At 45.1% G+C, this 18613-nt stretch overlaps 1 protein-coding gene across 4 annotated transcripts; it reads left to right on the top strand.

The window, feature by feature from the left end:
• The first annotated feature begins 500 nt into the window (after positions 1–500).
• EXOSC2 (exosome component 2) lies at positions 501–10575 on the top strand. 4 transcript variants are annotated; one of them, XM_082207866.1, is made up of 9 exons: positions 501–834; positions 2094–2195; positions 3409–3454; positions 4156–4245; positions 4926–4991; positions 5231–5299; positions 7527–7703; positions 9040–9168; positions 10010–10575. In XM_082207866.1, exons 1-9 carry the CDS (start codon positions 533–535, stop codon positions 10091–10093), a joined length of 1065 nt encoding a protein of 354 aa, XP_082063992.1. In that variant the 5' UTR covers positions 501–532; the 3' UTR covers positions 10094–10575. The 4 variants fall into 4 exon arrangements, with proteins under 4 accessions (XP_082063992.1, XP_082063993.1, XP_082063990.1 ...); XM_082207867.1 differs by having other exon boundaries at positions 10013–10575; XM_082207864.1 differs by having other exon boundaries at positions 556–881.
• The last annotated feature ends 8038 nt before the right edge of the window (positions 10576–18613 follow it).

Consider the following 18613-nt stretch of genomic DNA (forward strand, 5'->3'; position numbering starts at 1 on the left):
CGTGAAAGCGCTTTCGCCCGATGTCGCCAGAATCCATCATGGGTGCTCCGCCACGCTTCTCTGGGCAACCCTCGCTTTGAATGCCTCTACCGCCAAAGGGGACAATGTCTCCTGGTCCATGAAAGTAGATGAGACTTCCGGATTCCAAACCTAGCATACAAATACAGTACTGTATTTTAACTGTTTTTAAAATCTGTTTTCTGTATATTGCTAATTTTAAACTTCTCTACACTCAAAGAAGACCCACTGAAATCAATGAACCTCAGCTAGCTATGCCTATTCACTTCAACGGGACTTAGCTGAATATAAGTCCATGATGGCGGAATGGACCTAAGTTTGGTCCATTTGAACGCATTACCCCCGTGGACATATTCAGAGCAAAACCTGGTTGGATACATACAACCTATTAACACGTTTGTACAGCAGCGGGGGAACTGGTCAAACACGGGATTAAATGTCCAGTTACGTACTGTAAATTCAAATGGGGGGCGGGAAGAGAGAGATGTTGTCGAATGGCTACCGGAAGTGATCAATGTTGACTCGCCAACGTGCACCCCTCTTCCTCCACGCATGTCGCTCCCGCTCCACGTGGGCGTGCCAGGAGTTAAAACGGCGGAACCGGAGGCAGCGTTTCAGCAGATCGCGCGACCGCGTGCCAGCAGTCAAGATGGCGGAAGCTGCAGCAGTAGCACCGGCCCCGGCGACATCCGTGGAAGTGCGGCTCCCGGTTCCCCGCCCTCGCCTGGCTCAGAGCTTCTCCCGCGAGGAGGGCGAGCGGGACAAGGACCTGGTGGCCCCGGGGGACACCATCACCACCGACCCAGGATACATGAGGTGAAGGGAAGGCGGGCAGGCAGGCTCCTTCTCATGGAAGCACCCACGTGGGTAGCTGGTTGCTCCGTAAAATACCTGCCGTGTTTGTGCGCGTGTTATGGGGCAAGCGAGGGGGGACACAGCTATCGCGCTCCTGCCACCAGCCCCATTCTTGGGACTTAATCGGCGCCCCTGAACCTGAGCAGCCAAGAGTACCCCTGAGTATGTGCAGAATGATGCTCCCAGAGCAAGGGGCGACATTGCATCTTGCTGGCTTCGGTGCTGCTTAGATATTAAACCACGTGCTCTCAGAGGCACTGTTGGTTTACAGATTAGTTGGTTGCAAGTCACTTAGGGCTGCCCTGGGCTGGATAAAAGTGGCTAGCAGGTTTAGTAAATAATAATAATACTAACAGTAAAATAATAGGGGAGAAGAGCTTGGCGGCGGTGATGGAGCAATCACTTTTATTTATTTATTTAATTTATTTATTGCACATGATATGTACCCTGCTTGACTGTGGAAAAAGAAGCCTCAAGGCAATCTACAAAAGATAAACCAGGAAATCAGGATCGTTGCTGATATACTCCTCCTCCATTAATTTTGTCTGAACCCCCTTTTTAAAGTCATTGAAGCCAGCGGGGCCTCAGCTTGTGACATTGAATTCCAGACATCAGTTACATGTGTGAAAAAAGTGTATCTCTATGACAATCACAGGAAACTACCCTAAGCCTAGCCAGAGCAATGATCCATCTCATTCAATATCATCTACACCGACTACAGGGTTTCAGTCTTTTCTCAGTCCTACCTGGAGATGCCATCAGAGATTGAACTTGGGACCTTCTGCATGCAAAGCATGTTCTCTACTCACTAAACTGCAGCAAGTCCCCAGAATCTAGTTCAGTTCATTGGATGACCCTAGATTCTAGAATTCTGAGAGGTGAAGGGGGGGGGGTGGCAGCAGCAGCTGCAGGGGGACTACCAGCTTCCTTCACACCATATGCTATTCTATAACTGTCTTCAAACACTTGCCTGGTAGTTGCCATAGGTGAGACAACCTTGTGGACAGATGAGTGAGCAGGCCAGGCCAGGGCAGGACAGAGAACCCTTCATTCCTCTATTTCTCTAAACTAGAAAGCCTAAATTTTTTAGTTGCATTCTATATATCGAAGCAGAGTAAGGACAGTATAATGCACAGATGAGCAATGATCATATTCTGATGTTTTTAAAATAATCTACAGAGTTGTGTGCCAGACCATTTATTTTTCCTATTCTCTGGTAGAGGCCATGGGACATACCTGGGAGGCGAGAAGCTCATTGCCTCTGTGGCTGGTGTTGTGGACAGGGTGAACAAGCTGATCTGTGTGAAAGCTTTGAAAACAAGGTAAGAGGCTCCAGAAGAGTAGCTGTCATACACCTCATTTGCACGATGCATTTAAAGCAGTATTGCACCCCTTTAAACAGTCATAGCTTCCCCCAAAGAGTCCTGGGAACTGCAGTTTGTTCAGGGTGCCGAGAATTGTTAGGGGACCCCTCTCTTCCCTTCAGGGAGCTGCGATTCCTGGAGTGGTTTAACACTGAGAATTGTAGCTTGTATGTCACCCTTCATCTGTATTCCTCAGGACGGTTCACAACATAATAATACAAGATGAAGAAAACTTGTTTGCTAGTTTGTCTGTCACGCAGATGACACAGTGAATAGTTGGCTCTTTTGGATGCCCTCCTTGCCAGAAGAATATGTAGTTCTTCTCTCGGAGGCAGCCATTCAAAGTGAGCCTGGTTTCCTGTAGAGTGGCAACGTGAGCGTCGAGTGTTTTCAGCTCATAGTCAGTGATGGCCATCTTCTGTGAGTCATTGACCTGCAGCAGGTCGGTGGACAAGACAGGGCACAGGATCCTGGTGTTTTGGCTTGCTAGGCACAAGTGGAGATTTAGGATCAGAATTTTCCTTTCCTAGATAGGCTACCTTCCCAAGTAGATGAGCCCCATCTGCCCCTCACATCCCTCTACATTATGTGCAGAAACTTCCTTCTTGACTGTTGTACCCACAATTGGTCTACTCAATCCGCTGGAGCCTATCTTCACATGCAGGGGGGAGTCTCTAATTCACCAAGGGTTTGAAATTCATCGGCTACCCTCTCCTGGTTTAGTTAGCCAGCTGAAGCTGCTCCTGGTGTGTGGCCGCTGTCTCATGCTGACAGCTTCTTGAGCCGCAGATGAGAGCTGAGGTCAGGGTGACGAACTACCAGGAAGGAGCAAGAACAAAAACACATGCAATGTGGGTGCAACATTACATTTTGTGATGTTGATGTGGGCTTGCTTATGCAGCAACTGGTGACCCTTTTAAAAAACAATACACATTTACGCTCCAGTGAATATTTGATTTCAGATACTTTCCTTGATTCTAAAAATGATTTCATTTGCTTCCCCAACTTGCACCATCAGTCCTGACTGGTCTTGCTGCCTTTAGGTGGACTGTTGAGAATAACGGTTGGGGGCAGAGGAAGTGTGCAGGTTCCCTAGCCTTTCAGTCAAGAGAATTCAGGTTACCAAAGAACCATCTTTTTGAGAGTTGTCTTTGTTTTATTTTCCTTGCAGATACAATGGCGAAGTTGGTGATATTGTGGTTGGACGAATCACAGAGGTACTGAGGATATCACTTTTTTTTTTTTAAGCTGAAGGTGGAGAACCTGCACCTCTCTGGACGTTGGTGGACTTCAGCTCTGGTCCGTTGGCATGCTGGCTGCAGGGACTGATGGAAGCTGGAGTCCAACAGCATCTTAGGGGCAGACCACACAGCATCCTTACCCCAGATTTGAAATATACACAACATACCAACTTTTGTATTTTGAAAGTATTTAATGAGAGAGAACATGTCGAGAGGAAAATGCTCAAATGCTCATCAAGGTGGTTTATGGTTTGTCATGGGGAATCTCATGCAGCCCTCTAGGTCTCTCTGTCAGGCCCTCGGGGCTCTCACCAGGCTGCACACTCTACCAAGTCTTCCTCAAGTGCTCTTGCCTAGCTGGATCATGTACTTGAGTTGTGACTACATCTCTCCCTTTGTTGGACAGAGAAAGCGTTCTGTGTGGGCTTTTGCCTCTGGCCCCTGGCTTGCGGCCCCCAAGAATCTCTCCCTGAGATAGCGCAGCCCTTGAGGTGAAAAAGGTGCCCCTCCTCTGTAATAACATAACATGGTAATAACATACTGGCACACAATCAAGGCACTCTTGGTTCTTGGGTCAGTGGATAGGGCCAGGCTAATCTTCCTCTTGCCATGCTCCATTGAAGAGAAATCTCTTGACTTTAACAAGTACTTAAGAAAATGTTTTTTTTCCTTTTTAGGTTCAGCAGAAACGGTGGAAAGTCGAGACCAATTCCAGGCTGGATTCTGTCTTGCTTCTTTCATCCATGAATCTTCCAGGAGGGGAGCTGGTGAGTGCCCTCCCAAAGCTGCATTAGCTAGGAAGCCGTGGGTGTTTTATCTAAAGACACCCTAGCAGGCTTATTGGGCCCTCACATAGGCAAGGGCTCCATTTCCAACTCCTGAGCACACAGAGAATAATACTCCTAGTAATGGTTAGTGTGTATGTTGTGATTTTGCTGCCTGTTTGATATCAGGCATATGCTCAGAGGCACTCTTATTGCATTTAGGGGAAATGACTTTTGGCTCAGTGGTAAAGCACATGCTTTTCAAGTAGAAGGTTCCCAGGTGGCATCTCCACACAGGGCTGGGAGATATTCCCTGTGTGAAACCCTGGAGAGCCACTGCCAGTCAGTGTCTGACTTTGGTATAAGGCAGCTTCCTATATCCATATTTAAATCAGAATCATGAGGACTGGAATTTTTACTGGTACGAGAAATGGTCATAGCTCAGTGGTAGAGCACCTGCTTTGCATGCCGAAGATCCCAGGTTCAATCCCCACATAAGGATGGGAGAGATCCCCTCTGCCTCAAACCCCTGGAGAGTCACTGCCAGTCAGTGTAGGCAGTACTGAGAGAGATGGACCTCGTGTCTGACTCAGTATTAAGTTCAACTGACTTAAGACCTATTTAAATGAATGACAGCCTTCTAATTTTGCTTCCTTTAATGGGTGCGCCTGCATGTTTTTCAGAGGCGGAGATCAGCAGAGGATGAACTGGCAATGCGAGATTACCTGCAGGAAGGGGACCTTATCAGTGTATCCATACTCTAGTATTTGGCCAGGGGGAAGCCAAGGGCAGTGAAAAATCTGATAACCGCCCTCTGTTGCCTCTGGACCATTAACCATACTGGCTGCGGTTGATGGGAGTTGGGGAAATCCAACACTATCTGCCATAGGTTCTTTCCCTAAGCGAAGAAGAGGCATTCCCTACTCCCTACTCCCCATCAGCAAATGCCTGTACAAAATTGGCTGATTTCCTTAAGCAATCCTGACAGGCAGAAGTACAAGCGGTGTTCTCTGATGGGGCTGTATCGCTGCACACACGGAGTCTGAAATACGGAAAGGTGGGTCAGCTTTATTTGCTTGCTGCTCTGTGTGGTGAAGTCATTCTGCCTGTCGTGTGCCACAGAAAAATCTGGGCATGTCCCGGAACATGTGCCAGGCTTTAAAAGAGGATTAAACAAAGCTATGGTGGAGAGGACTTATCAAAGGCTGCTAACCATGATGCTCTGCCTCCACAGTCAGGCGCAGTAATTCTTCTGAGTGCCAGTTGCTGGAAACCACAGGAGAGGAGCGTTGCTTTTGTGCTCGAATCCTGCTTGCAGGTTTCCTTCCCACCAGCATCTGGTTGGCCACTGTGAGAAGAAGATGCTGGACTAAATGGGCCATTGGCCAGATCTAGCAGGCTCTTCTTATGCTCTTACATTCTTAGAAGGCTTAGCTGGGCTGCAGAGATACCGTACTGGCAAATGCATTGTATATGGCACCTGAAATCAGTGGGGTCCTTCATTCAATGCTTGCTCTTGGGATCAGATGATTGCTCCACTGGCTTTTGCTCCTAGGACAGGGCATGTCCTTGCCAGGTGCTTTTAATTCCCTGCAGAAGGCAGCCTGAGGAGATGAAGAGATCAAGTTCCCCAATTAGAATATTGTGAGAATCTACTCCCCAGTTTTTGGGCTCTGAACTTTGATCTTCCTGGGGCTGTGATTCTGAGACCATAAAGCCCTCCTACCCTTTTTTTTGGGGGGGGGGGAATTGCAACACCTGCTCAGCGTAAGTGATTATTACATTTACAGGAAAACTTTCTCTTTTTTCTTTCTTCTGAGTCCTGGGGCTCAGATTTAGGGCTTTATAAGGTTGGGAATTTCTTACAGTCTTTGCTTTCCCCATCTTGGGATAAAAGCAAAGGGAGGGTCCCTGCCAGGGAGTAGGTTGCAATTGAGGATTATCCTGCCCACCCACCCACTTTGGGGGATTAGCATTTACTTAAAAGATGAAAGGAAAAGTGTGATTATAGAATAAAGGGTGAAAGGACAGCAAACTGGATTAAAAAATGTGGTGAGGAATAACTGCTAAAATGGGCTGACTTGATTAAGCCTTTGCTATTACTCTAGGGATGGATTTTTAAATCTTTTTGGTAGGGTAGCCCCATGATCAAGGTATGTTTAACTTTCTCAGTAAGCAATGTAGGGTCCTGTACCTACATATCACCTGCATTCTCTGCTTCTATTAACAGAGTTCTTTCTCTGTTAGGCTCTGTTCCAGAGCTTGTGCTTACATTAATTGCTTCCTGGGAACTTAAATAATTAGTTGGTATTCCAATAGTACTTTGAAAGCAATCCATGTTCTCTGTAATCCTTAACAACCACTCTGTAAGGTATTTCCTTATACATTTCCTTCCTTCCTTAACAAACTTTAGTGAAAATTTTAAAAACAATTACCAAAGAAATTACTGCAGTGCTTTAGATTGTATATTCTGTGGGTGTGAGCTGAATCTGTAATGTAAAAGATTTTCCAGGTTTGTTTTGATGCCATTTGGATGACTGCATTCAAGACTTAATGTCTGTACATGTATATCCCACCTTTTTTTCCAAGGAGCTCAAAGTGGCATACATGATTCTCTCCCTCCTCATTTAATTCGCATGGCCCTGTGAGGCAGGTTATAGGCTGAGAGGGAAGACTGGCCCAAGGTCACCCAAAGAGCTTCATGGCCCAGTGGGAATTTAAACCCTGGTCTCTCCCAGGCCCTAGTCCTCATTTAATTCTCACAACAACCCTGTGAGGTAGGTAAAGGTGAGAAACAGTGATTGGGCCCAAGAATATAAGATGACCCTGCCGGATCAGACCAGTGGCCCATGTAGTCTGGCATCTTGTTTGTAACACCCTCTCCTCCTGCGTCTTCCAGTAACTGGTTACTATCTCTGGCTGTGCAGGTGGAGCATAGCCATCGTGGCTAGTAGCGATTGATAGCCCTCTCCTCCATGAATCTGTCCAATCCTTTTCAAAGCCATCCATGTTGGTGGCCATCACTGACTCCCATGGGAGGGAGTTCCATATTTAACCTATGCGCTGGGTGAAGAAGGACTTCCTTTTATCTGTCCTGAATCAAGGTGAGCCAGGGAGCTTCATGTGGCCTCCAAGGTCCTAGTGTGACATGCTAACCACTACAACACACTTTGCCCTCTTCCAGCACATTGGAGATTTCCTCCAGCATCCTTGGTGCATTAACCACCACCTTCCCATCCTGACTGCTCTATGCTGACTTCAGGTCTGCATCTTTGTCTCTCCAGCTTGGCCAAGGTGTGCTCGTCCAGGTGTCCCCTTCCCTTGTGAAGCGGCAGAAGACCCATTTCCATGACTTGACTTGTGGGGCTTCTGTTATCCTTGGCAACAATGGGTTCATCTGGATCTACCCAACGCCCAGACAGAAGAATGAGGAGGCTGGGGGATTCATCACCAACCTGGAGGTGAGCTAACAGACCTTGGGAACGCAGCAGAGAAAAGCCCTTGGCTGGAGTTGAATGAATAAGCTATTTACTAAGTGTTTGCAACTGGTAGCCTGCAGCCAAGTCTTGGCATTCTCCTCTTCCCCTTGATCCACCCCTCAAGGTAAGGGATGAGCAGTGGTGCTGGACGTGTTATGAGGTTCAGCCTCCTACCTAGTAAAGAACATGAGAAGAGCCTGCTGAGTCAAGCCAATCGCTCATCTAGTCCAGCATCCTGTTCTCACGGTGATTGAGCAGATGCCTGTGGGAAGCTTGGAAGCAGGTCCTGAGTGCAATAGCACTCTCCCTTCCTGTGGTCTCCAGTAAGTGGTATTCAGAAGCATTGCTGCCTCCAACTGTGGAGGAAGAGCATAGCTTGTAGCCATTGTGGCTAATACCCATTGATAGCCTTCTCCATTAATTTGTCTTATCTTCTTTTAAAACCATCCAAGTTGGTGGCCATCACCTTCTCCTGTGGGAACGGGTTTGACAGTTTAACTGCACTGAGTGAAGAAGAACTTTCTTTAATCTGTCCTGAATCTTCCAACATTTAGCTATATCCACAATTTCGTCTTCTGGTGTCTTATAGACTGCTGTTGTACCTGAACTGACAGTTCACCAGAACTAATGTTCATCACTGGAGGCTGTCTTTTGCTTTCTCTCCTGTTCACGTTAGGTCTAAAGTCTTTCACAACACACTTTTATGGTCATCGGGTATCCCTAAACCATAGTTTGTTACCCCACAGGTTAGCATAGTGGTTCTCCAACTTTTTCAGACCCCTGCCACCTTGATTCTATAAACGCCCCCCCCCCCCGCCTACTACCCTGTGAAAAGCATTATTCAGAATAGCGGTTTGCATGACCCACTAAAGAAGATATTAACAAAGTTCAAAACAGTAACAGTTAATTGCACATTTATTCAACATCTAATTAAAACCATTTAATTTAATTAATTCAACAAAATTGGTAAATATGATTCAGTGACACCAGCTTTTCAAAGTCTGATAGATCTGTACGCCTTCAGTACCTCCCCTGCCTTTTAGTTCCTGTTCCTTCCCAGCCCAGGTAATTCCTCTGCCCACTTCTGGATTGACTGACTTAGTGTTATGTGTGACCTCTGACCGGCGCCTTAACTGGCTTGTTATTGCCAGCAAACCACAGTCTGCAACCATTATTTGGGTTGCAAACCCTGGGTTTGTTTTAATTGCGGCTTGGTGTTGTGTGTGAGAACTTGGGGTTCTTCCTTCACCACCCTCCATTGTTGCTCCTGAGACAATGGCCGCTGACTTCATGTGGGTTCCTTACTTCCCCTTTTTAGCCAGTGCCCTTGTCTGACCGTGAAGTGATTTCCCGACTCCGGAACTGCGTTGTGGCTCTGGCAGAGCAGAAACAGATGCTCTATGACACCAGCATCCTCTACTGCTACGAGGCCTCCCTTTCTCATGAGGTGATGTATCCAATTGCTGCTCTTTGTTCTGGGCTGTGGAAGGGTGGCAGGGGTGGTGGCAGGCTGGCTTGGCTATGCATCCACACGTGCGCACACTTCCACAGGCCATAATGTTTTCCTGTAATGAAATGGGGTGTCCATTTCTCCCCACCAATGAGTTGGCCCCTTGTATATCTATAGGACACTACTTCCTCTTCAGTTATTAATGCAAGCCATAAAGGTGTGACTTCCAAAACTCATGCAGTTTCTCTTCCCCACCCCCCTTTCTTACACAATCTTAGTGTGAGTATAATCTTAGAATGGGGTGTGGCTCTCAGAATCTGGAAGGGATCCTGCACTACTGAATTTGCCATTAACACAGCTGTTCATGAACGATGACAGTCTGAAGACAAACACAAACTCTTTAACAATGGATGTGAGAATATTTTTTGCCAGTGATGTGAGCCCAGCTTCTACTGAGCAGTTTGCAGATGTACACCAGTAAGCCATCAGACGGGCTATTCGCTTTTATGAAGATTTTGATTGAAGCACATGTTGTCTTACCCATTTATCCTTTTCCTTGAAAGTTCTGGTGGTGAGAAATATCCCCAAACCTACAAGTACTTTTAAAACAATTGCAAAGCTGCTGGAGGGAGGGGGGAGAGAGAGAGAGAGTTGGAGACATTACAGATCAGTGCTGTACATTACAGATCAGCCAGCTTCTTTCTGCTCAAACAAAAGCATTCTAAAAAGCTGTAGGGTGGGTTTAGATTGACTACAAATTGTTCCTGAACCGGCTGTGCTGTGTGTTGTGATCTTCTTTGTATGCTAATTCAACTTTTATTTTATTTTTAAAAAATAGCAGATCAAGGACCTTCTCAAGCCAGAGGTGATGGAGAAGATTGTGCTGGAGACGCGTCAGAGACTGCTGGAACTGGAGGGGTGATTGGAGAGGGAAAGTGGCGAGGCAGTGATGGTCCTTTCTTTTCAGGGATCTAGCCTCCCTGATGTGTTTTTCCCCCCAGTGTGAGATTCCATTACAAATTCCATACCAAATAGAAAAAGGGGGACTGTGGAAATGATGAGAACTTTTGCTTAAGAATCTTGGTATCGTTTGTTATCCTGTGGCCCTCCCAATGAGGCTGGACTACAGTTCACACTACCACCGCCAGCCACTAGCTGTACTGCCTGCAGGGGCTGAAAGGTTGGGCTCCAGCAGGATAGGAGTCCAACAGTTTCTCAATGGCTACTGCTTCCTCAGCCCCTGACCTAGCCGAAATGCAGCATCACATTCCTCTACATGTAGCCAGCATCGTAAAAAGCATCTGTAATACTGTGGATGCTTCAAGCTATGTGTGTGGGGGTGGGTGGGGGGAATTCTTTATTTTTACTGGAGATATTTCAATAAACTTTAGTTGTTTAAAAAAATGAGTGATGAGTGCATATGTGTTTGAGAGAGTCTTCACATGGAAGGTACTTTTTTAAGCAGTGCAGAGTTAAACTATGGAACTTGCTCGCATAGGAGACAGAGATGGCCACCAACTTGGATGACTTTGAAAGAGAATTGAACAAATTAATGGAGAATGAGGCTACTGATGTGACTAGCCAAACAAACCATAGTTAAGGATGGGTGCTAGGTTCACCCATAATGCCAAGCCACAATTAAAGCAAGGTAAGGTTTGTAAGTGGGTGGCGCTGTGGGTTAAACCACAGAGCCTAGCACTTGCTGATCAGAGGGTCGGCAGTTTGAATCCCCACGACGGGGTGAGCTCCCGTTGCTCGGTCCCTGCTCCTGCCAACCTAGCAGTTCAAAAGCACATCAAAGTGCAAGTAGATAAATAGGTACCGCTCTGGCGGGAAGGTAAACGGCGTTTCCGTGTGCTGCTTTGGTTCGCCAGAAGTGGCTAGCTTCTGCTGATAGTCTTAATTTCCTCCATGAATTTATCCAATCCTGCAGGAGTAAGATCTATAGTTTAACATTTGCATACATACCAGAATTTTCCAACAACTAGTGAGGTACTATCCTAATTTCAGAGGCTGATGGCAGCTTTATGACGCAACCAATTACAGCACCATAACCAAACATTAGTTCTTTGAACATTAAATACAATCATTACTGTTATACGGACGCGGGTGGCGCTGTGGGTTAAACTAAGACTTGCCAATCAGAAGGTTGGTGGTTCGAATCCCCATGACAGGGTGAGCTCCCGTTACTCGGTCCCTGCTCCTGCCAACCTAGCAGTTCGAAAGCACGTCAAGGTGCAAGTAGATAAATAGGTACCGCTCTGACGGGAAGGTAAACAGCGTTTCCGTGTGCTGCTTTGGTTCGCTAGAAGTGGCTTAGTCATGTTGGCCACATGACCCGGAAGCTGCACGCCGGCTCCCTCGGCCAATAAAGCAAGATGAGCGCCGCAACCCCAGAGTCGGTCACGACTGGACCTAATGGTCAGGGGTCTCTTTACCTTTACCTAAGGTTTGTGAGCCAGCAACAAATTGCAGTTTGTTGACAGTAAGCAAACCATAGTTTAGGTAGGATGCAGGTGATCAAACAAACCATGGCATAAGAAACCATTAAAAAATAATTCTATACCACCCTTCATCTGAGGATCACCAGGTGCTTTACAATATAAAAAAACAAAAATGCATAGCATAGTAACAAACTCCCCAAACTCCTAGTGTTACCTACTGACTTATTTTTATATGCCATGCAACAACAAAGCTTTCTAAGGGAGCTTACAAGAACATTAAAAATAATACCAAGACTAAACAATAATCCTACTCAAGAGGAGATCCATTTAAATGAATAGGCATGTCTAACTGAAGCCCATTCATTTCAATAGGTCTACACTGAGTGTAACTTCGATACAACCTAACATAACCAATACATTTACTTTTAAAAACTGAATTTATTTAATTATTGCATTTATATCCCACCTTCTCCAAGGAGTTCAAGGTGATGTGCATAGTTCTTTCCCCATTTTATCCTCACAACAGCCCTGTGAGGTAGGGTAGGCTGAGAGTATGTGACTGGCTTACGGTCCCCCAGTGGGTTTCATGGTTGAGGGAATTTGAACCCTGGCCTTCCAGGTCCTAATCTGACTAACAAGTGAGCCTTTCTGGAGAGAGCATTCCACAATCAGAGGGTCATTCTGGAAAAGGCCCTTTCTCCAGCAATGATCCATTTTACCTTGTTTGACAAGGGCACCTGGAGCATATCAGGGTTCCAGGTAGGTACATGTGTGAGGAGCTGATTCTAGTTAAAAATAGTGATGCATTGCATTCTTTTGGGAGGCTGAGGCAGCCTCACTAACAACCAAAGGCTCTGGTAGTCCAAATAGTCCTTTGTGTTTTGTTTAAGCTCATTGCACAACCATTTCCAGGAAGGATGGAGACAGGGATATTATTTGAATCATCCAGTTTCTTCATGAGGGGAAATCCCAGTGTGCTGGCAGGAGCTAAGCGCTAGGTGGCAGACGTCTCCTCGAGAAAATCATGTCAGAGTTCTCTTAAGACCATGAAACCTATTTCCTTGATGCAGGAACAAACTGTCAAAGCTTCAAGGTGCTTAGATGTTTTCAGTGACCAGAACAGCTAAGGTAGGTTGACCCTTTACTGTTGTATTTATTAAATGTCATGTTGGCACATACAAAGTTTTGATACATAGATTCTAGCAGCAAGGTCAAAGAAGAAGAAAACCACTCATTTTTTTCATAACTCACACAAAACTCAACAAAGAAGGGAGGAAAGAATAGCATTAAGAAAGGAATAAGAAATAAAAGAGAGTAATACTGTACATACAGTGGTGCCCCGCAAGACGAAATTAATTCGTTCCGCAATTTTTGCCGTCTAACGAATTTTTCTTCTTGCGAAGCACGGTTTAAACGGTTTAACAAAGTCGCAAGACGTTTTCGTCTTGCGAAGCAAGCCCATAGGGGAATTCGTCTTGCGAGGCAAATCGCGAATGAAAAAACATTTTGTCTAGCGAGTTTTTTGTCTTGCGAGGCATTCGTCTTGCGGGGAACCACTGTATATTCAAGCTTCCCCATCTGCTCATCTTACTTTGCTTAATGGAAAGAGTGAAACCACATAAAAAATAAAATTCATAGAAGGGCAAAATATATCAATCAATCAAATAAACTTGATCTTCCTAGATTTATGCCCTTATATTAAGTTGCTTGAACCCAGTCAGACTGGAGATTGTGGAAAAGATATCTATACTGATGATTTGAAATTGTGATTACAAAGTCATAATAATTGCAATAGGACCCAAGGGTAGTTAAGGAAGGGATGTAGCTCAGTGGTGCAGAAGGTCCCAGGTTCAGTCCCTGGTATCTCCACCTGGGATAGTACCCTGCCTGAAACCCTGGAGACCTGCTACCAGTCAGTGTAGACAATACTGAGCTCGGTAGACCCAGTGTAAGGAAGCTTCCTGTGTTCCTATAATCTCTGAATCCAACCCAAGATATTTTATCTTAACTTGCTTAAAGCCAAAAGGTTGAGAGAGCTAGAGTCAGGACCTTTGATTTCATTTGGGGCATGTGAGGAGGAACATATGGAAGAAGGCATCCTTTAAGGGATCCAAGTTGCAGGGGATTTAGTGCTTTAAAGGGTAACATCAGCAACCTGAACTGAACTTGAGAACACATCAGTTTGTGCGAAATGGAAACAAAGGGCCTGGCACCCATCAGCCACTTGACCTATGAATTAGTTTACAAAGACTTCAAAGGCAGACCCACATAGAGTGCAGTACAGAGGACTTGCTCAGTGGCTGCTCCCATACTTTGGAACACCCTAGGGAAGCTAGGTGAGGTAATAATAATTGCCCAACATAGAGGACACCAGGGCATGGCTGACCCGGGGAATCTCTGATTGCAGCACTTGTGTTTGGGTATTGCTGTTCTGGACTGGACTATGGCAGAGCCATAGTTCCAAAGCAGCTTTTTCTTGAACAAAAAAGAAAATGCTGTACGAAAGTGGGACCTTCTATGCTTAAATTCCCCATGACTCTTTGCTTTTCCCTGCTAATTATCTCATACCAGGAATGCTTTTCATTGCTATCTTTCACCAACCTAGACATCTCCCTGTGTTTTTGTTTAGCCATAAAGAAGGGAGGGGAATGAAGGAAACTGTCCCCAAAGCAATATGGATGTCAGGGAAAACAAATTTATGACGTGGCAGTTTAGAGAAGGCCCAGGCTTACCAACTTGTTTACAGCACAGTTCAAACATGCACCTGAGAGCTTTTTCAAGTCTTCCAGAATGCCACGGTAGCTGCCTTGCAAAGTCAGTTTTCTGCTTTTGGCACATGGCAACGTGAGAAGTTCTATAAATCGAGAAATGTGCATTTTAGTGTCACGTTTATTAAGCTCCGGGGCTGCTTTAGTGTCAGATTAGGCATGCTGCCTGCTTGCTGTAATAAAGATAGAGGAGATATGTTGACGCTAGTGAAATGTCGTCTTCTGAGTCTCTCTAGTTTTTGAAAGATATTGTCTCTGTGCAGATGACATATGGCTGGATTAATTATTGTACTCAGAAAGCAGAGGCAAATTGGGGTCCCCGCAGTGGCATTATTAGCGATGAGGCCATTAATGAAGCAGAGGATATCTCCAACCTGCTGTGTTCACAATTCCCTGTAGTTCAGGAGATAGTACGTACTTCCCTCAATGAAACATCATGCCGTCATTAGGAAAGGAATAGAAAATAAAATGACTAATATCAGAATCACATTATACAAATCTATGGCGCGACCACATTTAAAATACTGTGTGCAGTTCTGGTCACCTCACCCCAAGTAGGATGCTGTGGAGTTGGGATAAGTTCAGAAAAGGGCAGCTGAAACGATCCATGGGATGGAGCAATTCCCCTTTGGAACTTTTAAGAGAAAAGGCAGAAAGATAGAAGCATATAATCTTAGGCATGGCATGAAGAAAGTGAATAGAGCAAACTTTTTATGCCTCTCTTATCACATTAGAACACTAGAAGCTGGATGCCGGAAGACTCGTGACTTCCCTTATTTATTGTCAAAAGTGCACACTTACAACAGCTCCCAAGGTACTCCAGATGCACACACACACACAGCATCTAGTGTCTAGACAGCTGTTTGCAGGTCTGTGTTGTATGGAGCAGTTGCAGCAGCAGTGGAACCATGCACCCCCCACTTCAGCTTATGTACCCTCATCTGATGAGATGACCACATGCAACCTTAGGCTTCTGAATGGAAGCCATCACTGCTATTCCCTTGTTTCTAGGAGACAGTGGAATGATAATGATGATGATTTTATTTGCCCTTTTGACTGGGCTGCCCCAACCATTCTGGGCATTTTTTAGGAATGCATTGAAAATCAATTACAGTGGTGCCCCGCAAGACGAAATTAATTCGTTCCGCAATTTTTGCCGTCTAACGAATTTTTCTTCTTGCGAAGCACGGTTTAAACGGTTTAACAAAGTCGCAAGACGTTTTCGTCTTGCGAAGCAAGCCCATAGGGGAATTCGTCTTGCGAGGCAAATCGCGAATGAAAAAACCTTTCGTCTAGCGAGTTTTTTGTCTTGCGAGGCATTCGTCTTGCGGGGCACCACTGTAATGCGTTCCTATGGTCAAAAAAGTCCAAACAAAGCCAAATTTGGTACAACAAGAGTTTATTAAGTGCTCTTTAAAGTCACACATACTGTAAAGAGCATTTCAAAATTCAAAGCCAGATTTTTTTTAAAAAAACAGCAGAGTGGCCCAATGGTCACAGAAAATCATAAAAATGCAGAAAAAAACACACGAGCTTCCAGATTCTTGCAAACCCCTTCCCAGCACCAAGTCCTTGAATTCCAAACACCCCAACCCAAAATCCAAAACCCCCCAAAAAAGTTTTAAAAGCTTAACTTACCAAATGGCTGCAAAAGTAATTTTGGAAAAGCTTCAAAAATCACCAGTCTTTAAAAACCTCAAAAAAGGCTACTATGTACACTGCGTTCTATGAGTTGCTCCTCGAAGTCAGGTCGCAACTGTATTAACGGTGTTAAGAAAAAGGAAACAAACTTGCAAGACGTTTTCGTCTTGCGAAGCAAGCCCATAGGGAAATTCGTCTTGCGAAGCAGCTCAAAAACCGCAAAACCCTTTCGTCTAGCGAGTTTTCCGTCTTGCGAGGCATTCGTCTTGCGGGGCACCACTGTACCAGTTGCTGGAAACCGCAGGAGGGAAGAGTGCTTGTGCTTGGATCCTGCATGCAGGTTCCCCACTGGCATCTGGCTAGTCTCTGTGAGAACAGGATGTTGGGTGGGATGGGCCATTCATCTGATCCAGCATGCTCTTCTTATGGTCTTACCAGCTGGTGGGAATCACAAGTGTGGAGATTGCTATCATGCCCTGATCCTACTTTCAGGCTTCCCAGAGGCATCCAGTTGCCTACTGTGGGAACAGAATGCTAGGCTAGATGGGCCATTGGCCTGGGCCAACCAGCTCTTCTTACATTCTACCTCCACTTCCAGAGGCAGTATGCCTCTACTGCCAGTTGCTGGGATGTGCAAGTGGGGTGAGTGCTGTGATGCTCAGGTCCTGCTTGTGGGTTTCCTGGAGTTGGAATCTGGTTGGCCACTGTGTTACAGGATCCTAGATTAGATGGGCCATTGGCCAGATCCAGCAGCTAGGCTCTTCTTATGTTCAAATGTACAGCTGAATGAGTAGGCACACAAGTCTCCTGATCACATCTCCGCTATAGTGAGACATACTGCATTTCTATTTAGATTATAGCAGTAAGTTTACACCTATGTACATAAATTACAATACACAAACTTTATGCCAATTTCTGCCCTGCTCTTCTCCACGGTGGTGGAATGCTCTCCCAACAGAAATTAAGTCAGGCTCCCTCTTTTATGTGACTTTCTGCAGAAAATGAAGACAGACAGTTTCATTTTGGCAGGCTTTTAATGTGCTGTACCTAGTTTTATTGCCATTATGTTCCTTTGCTGCCATTTAGGTGTTTTTAAGTGCTGGTTGTATATCATATTCTTCATTACCAATTTTGGAAACCATTGCACTTTTATTCACTTATATGATATGGTTTTATTTATGCTGGAAACCTTCAGAAGAGCAGGATATAGCATTGTTATTAATAATAGGGATTTACAGCAGCCTTCATCAACATGATGCCCTCCAGGTGTTTTGAATGACAGCTCCCACCAGCTTCAGCCAGACTGCTGTAGCTCCAAACATCTGGAGACCTGTGATGACCAGAGGGCATGTATCAGCTACTACGGGGTCTCTAAATCCTTTTGGCCAGACCTAGGTGAATTTTTATTCTGTATGAACAGAGAGTTTTTCAGCATTACATTGCTTTTGTAAGAACATAAAAAGGGACTGCTGGATTAGGCTAATGGCTCATCATCTTGTTCTCACAGTGGCCAACCTGTGACACACATCCAGCCTGGGCTCAAAATAATAGAGGATCTCCAGTGACACAACTGTTCTTTTAAAAAAAATTATATTTTATGGACAATATATAAATTAAATGGAATAAATAAAAAAGGAAACAGAAAGTACATAAAAATACAAAAAGAGAAAAAAAGATAAAGAATAAGAAAAAACTGCAATTTTGTACATGCTTCTTGTTGTTGTTGTTGAGTCATTTAGTTGTGTCCGACTCTTTGTGACCCCATGGACCAGAGCATGCCAGGCACTCCTGTCTTCTACTGCCTCCCACAGTTTGGTCAAACTCATGCTGGTAGCTTCAAGAACACTGTCCAACCATCTCATCCTCTGTTGTCCCCTTCTCCTTGTGCCCTCCATCTTTCCCAACATCAGGGTCTTTTCCAGGGAGTATTCTCTTCGATATTTATTCTTGCCATCTCATTTTTGACCGCATCCAACTTACCAAGGTTCATGGGTCTTACATTCCAGGTTCCTATGCAATATTTTTCTTTACAGCATTGGACTTTCCTTTCGCTGCCAGGCATATCCGCAACTGAGCGTCCTTTCGGCTTTGGCCCAGCCGCTTCATCAGCTCTGAATCTACTTGTACTTGTCCTCCGCTCTTCCTCAGTAGCATGTTGGATGCCTTCCAACCTGAGGGGCTCATCTTCCAGCGTCATAACTTTTATATGCCTGTTGTCTTTGTCCATGGAGTTTTCTTGGCAGGGATACTGGAGTGGCTTGCCGGTTCCTGCTCCATGTGGATCACGTTTGGTCAAAACTCTCCACTATGACCTGTCCATCTTGGGTGGCCCTGCATGGCATAGCTCATAGCTTCTCTGAGTTATTCAAGCCCTTTCGCCACGGCAAGGCAGTGATCCATGAAGGGGTGTACATGCTTGCCTAATATAAATGAAATTATTATTCCAATACATCTGGCAACCTAGCCAGATGGGTGGAGGATAAGTAATAAAATTATTATTTATAACCTACTATATTTTTTTTACAAATGCATTCTAAATGTCATTATATTTGTCCATAAACAATTTGTCCATAAACAATTTGTCCATAA

Source organism: Podarcis vaucheri, assembly GCF_965113315.1.
Source record: "Podarcis vaucheri genome assembly, chromosome: Z".
Taxonomy (NCBI): Eukaryota; Metazoa; Chordata; class Lepidosauria; order Squamata; family Lacertidae; genus Podarcis; species Podarcis vaucheri.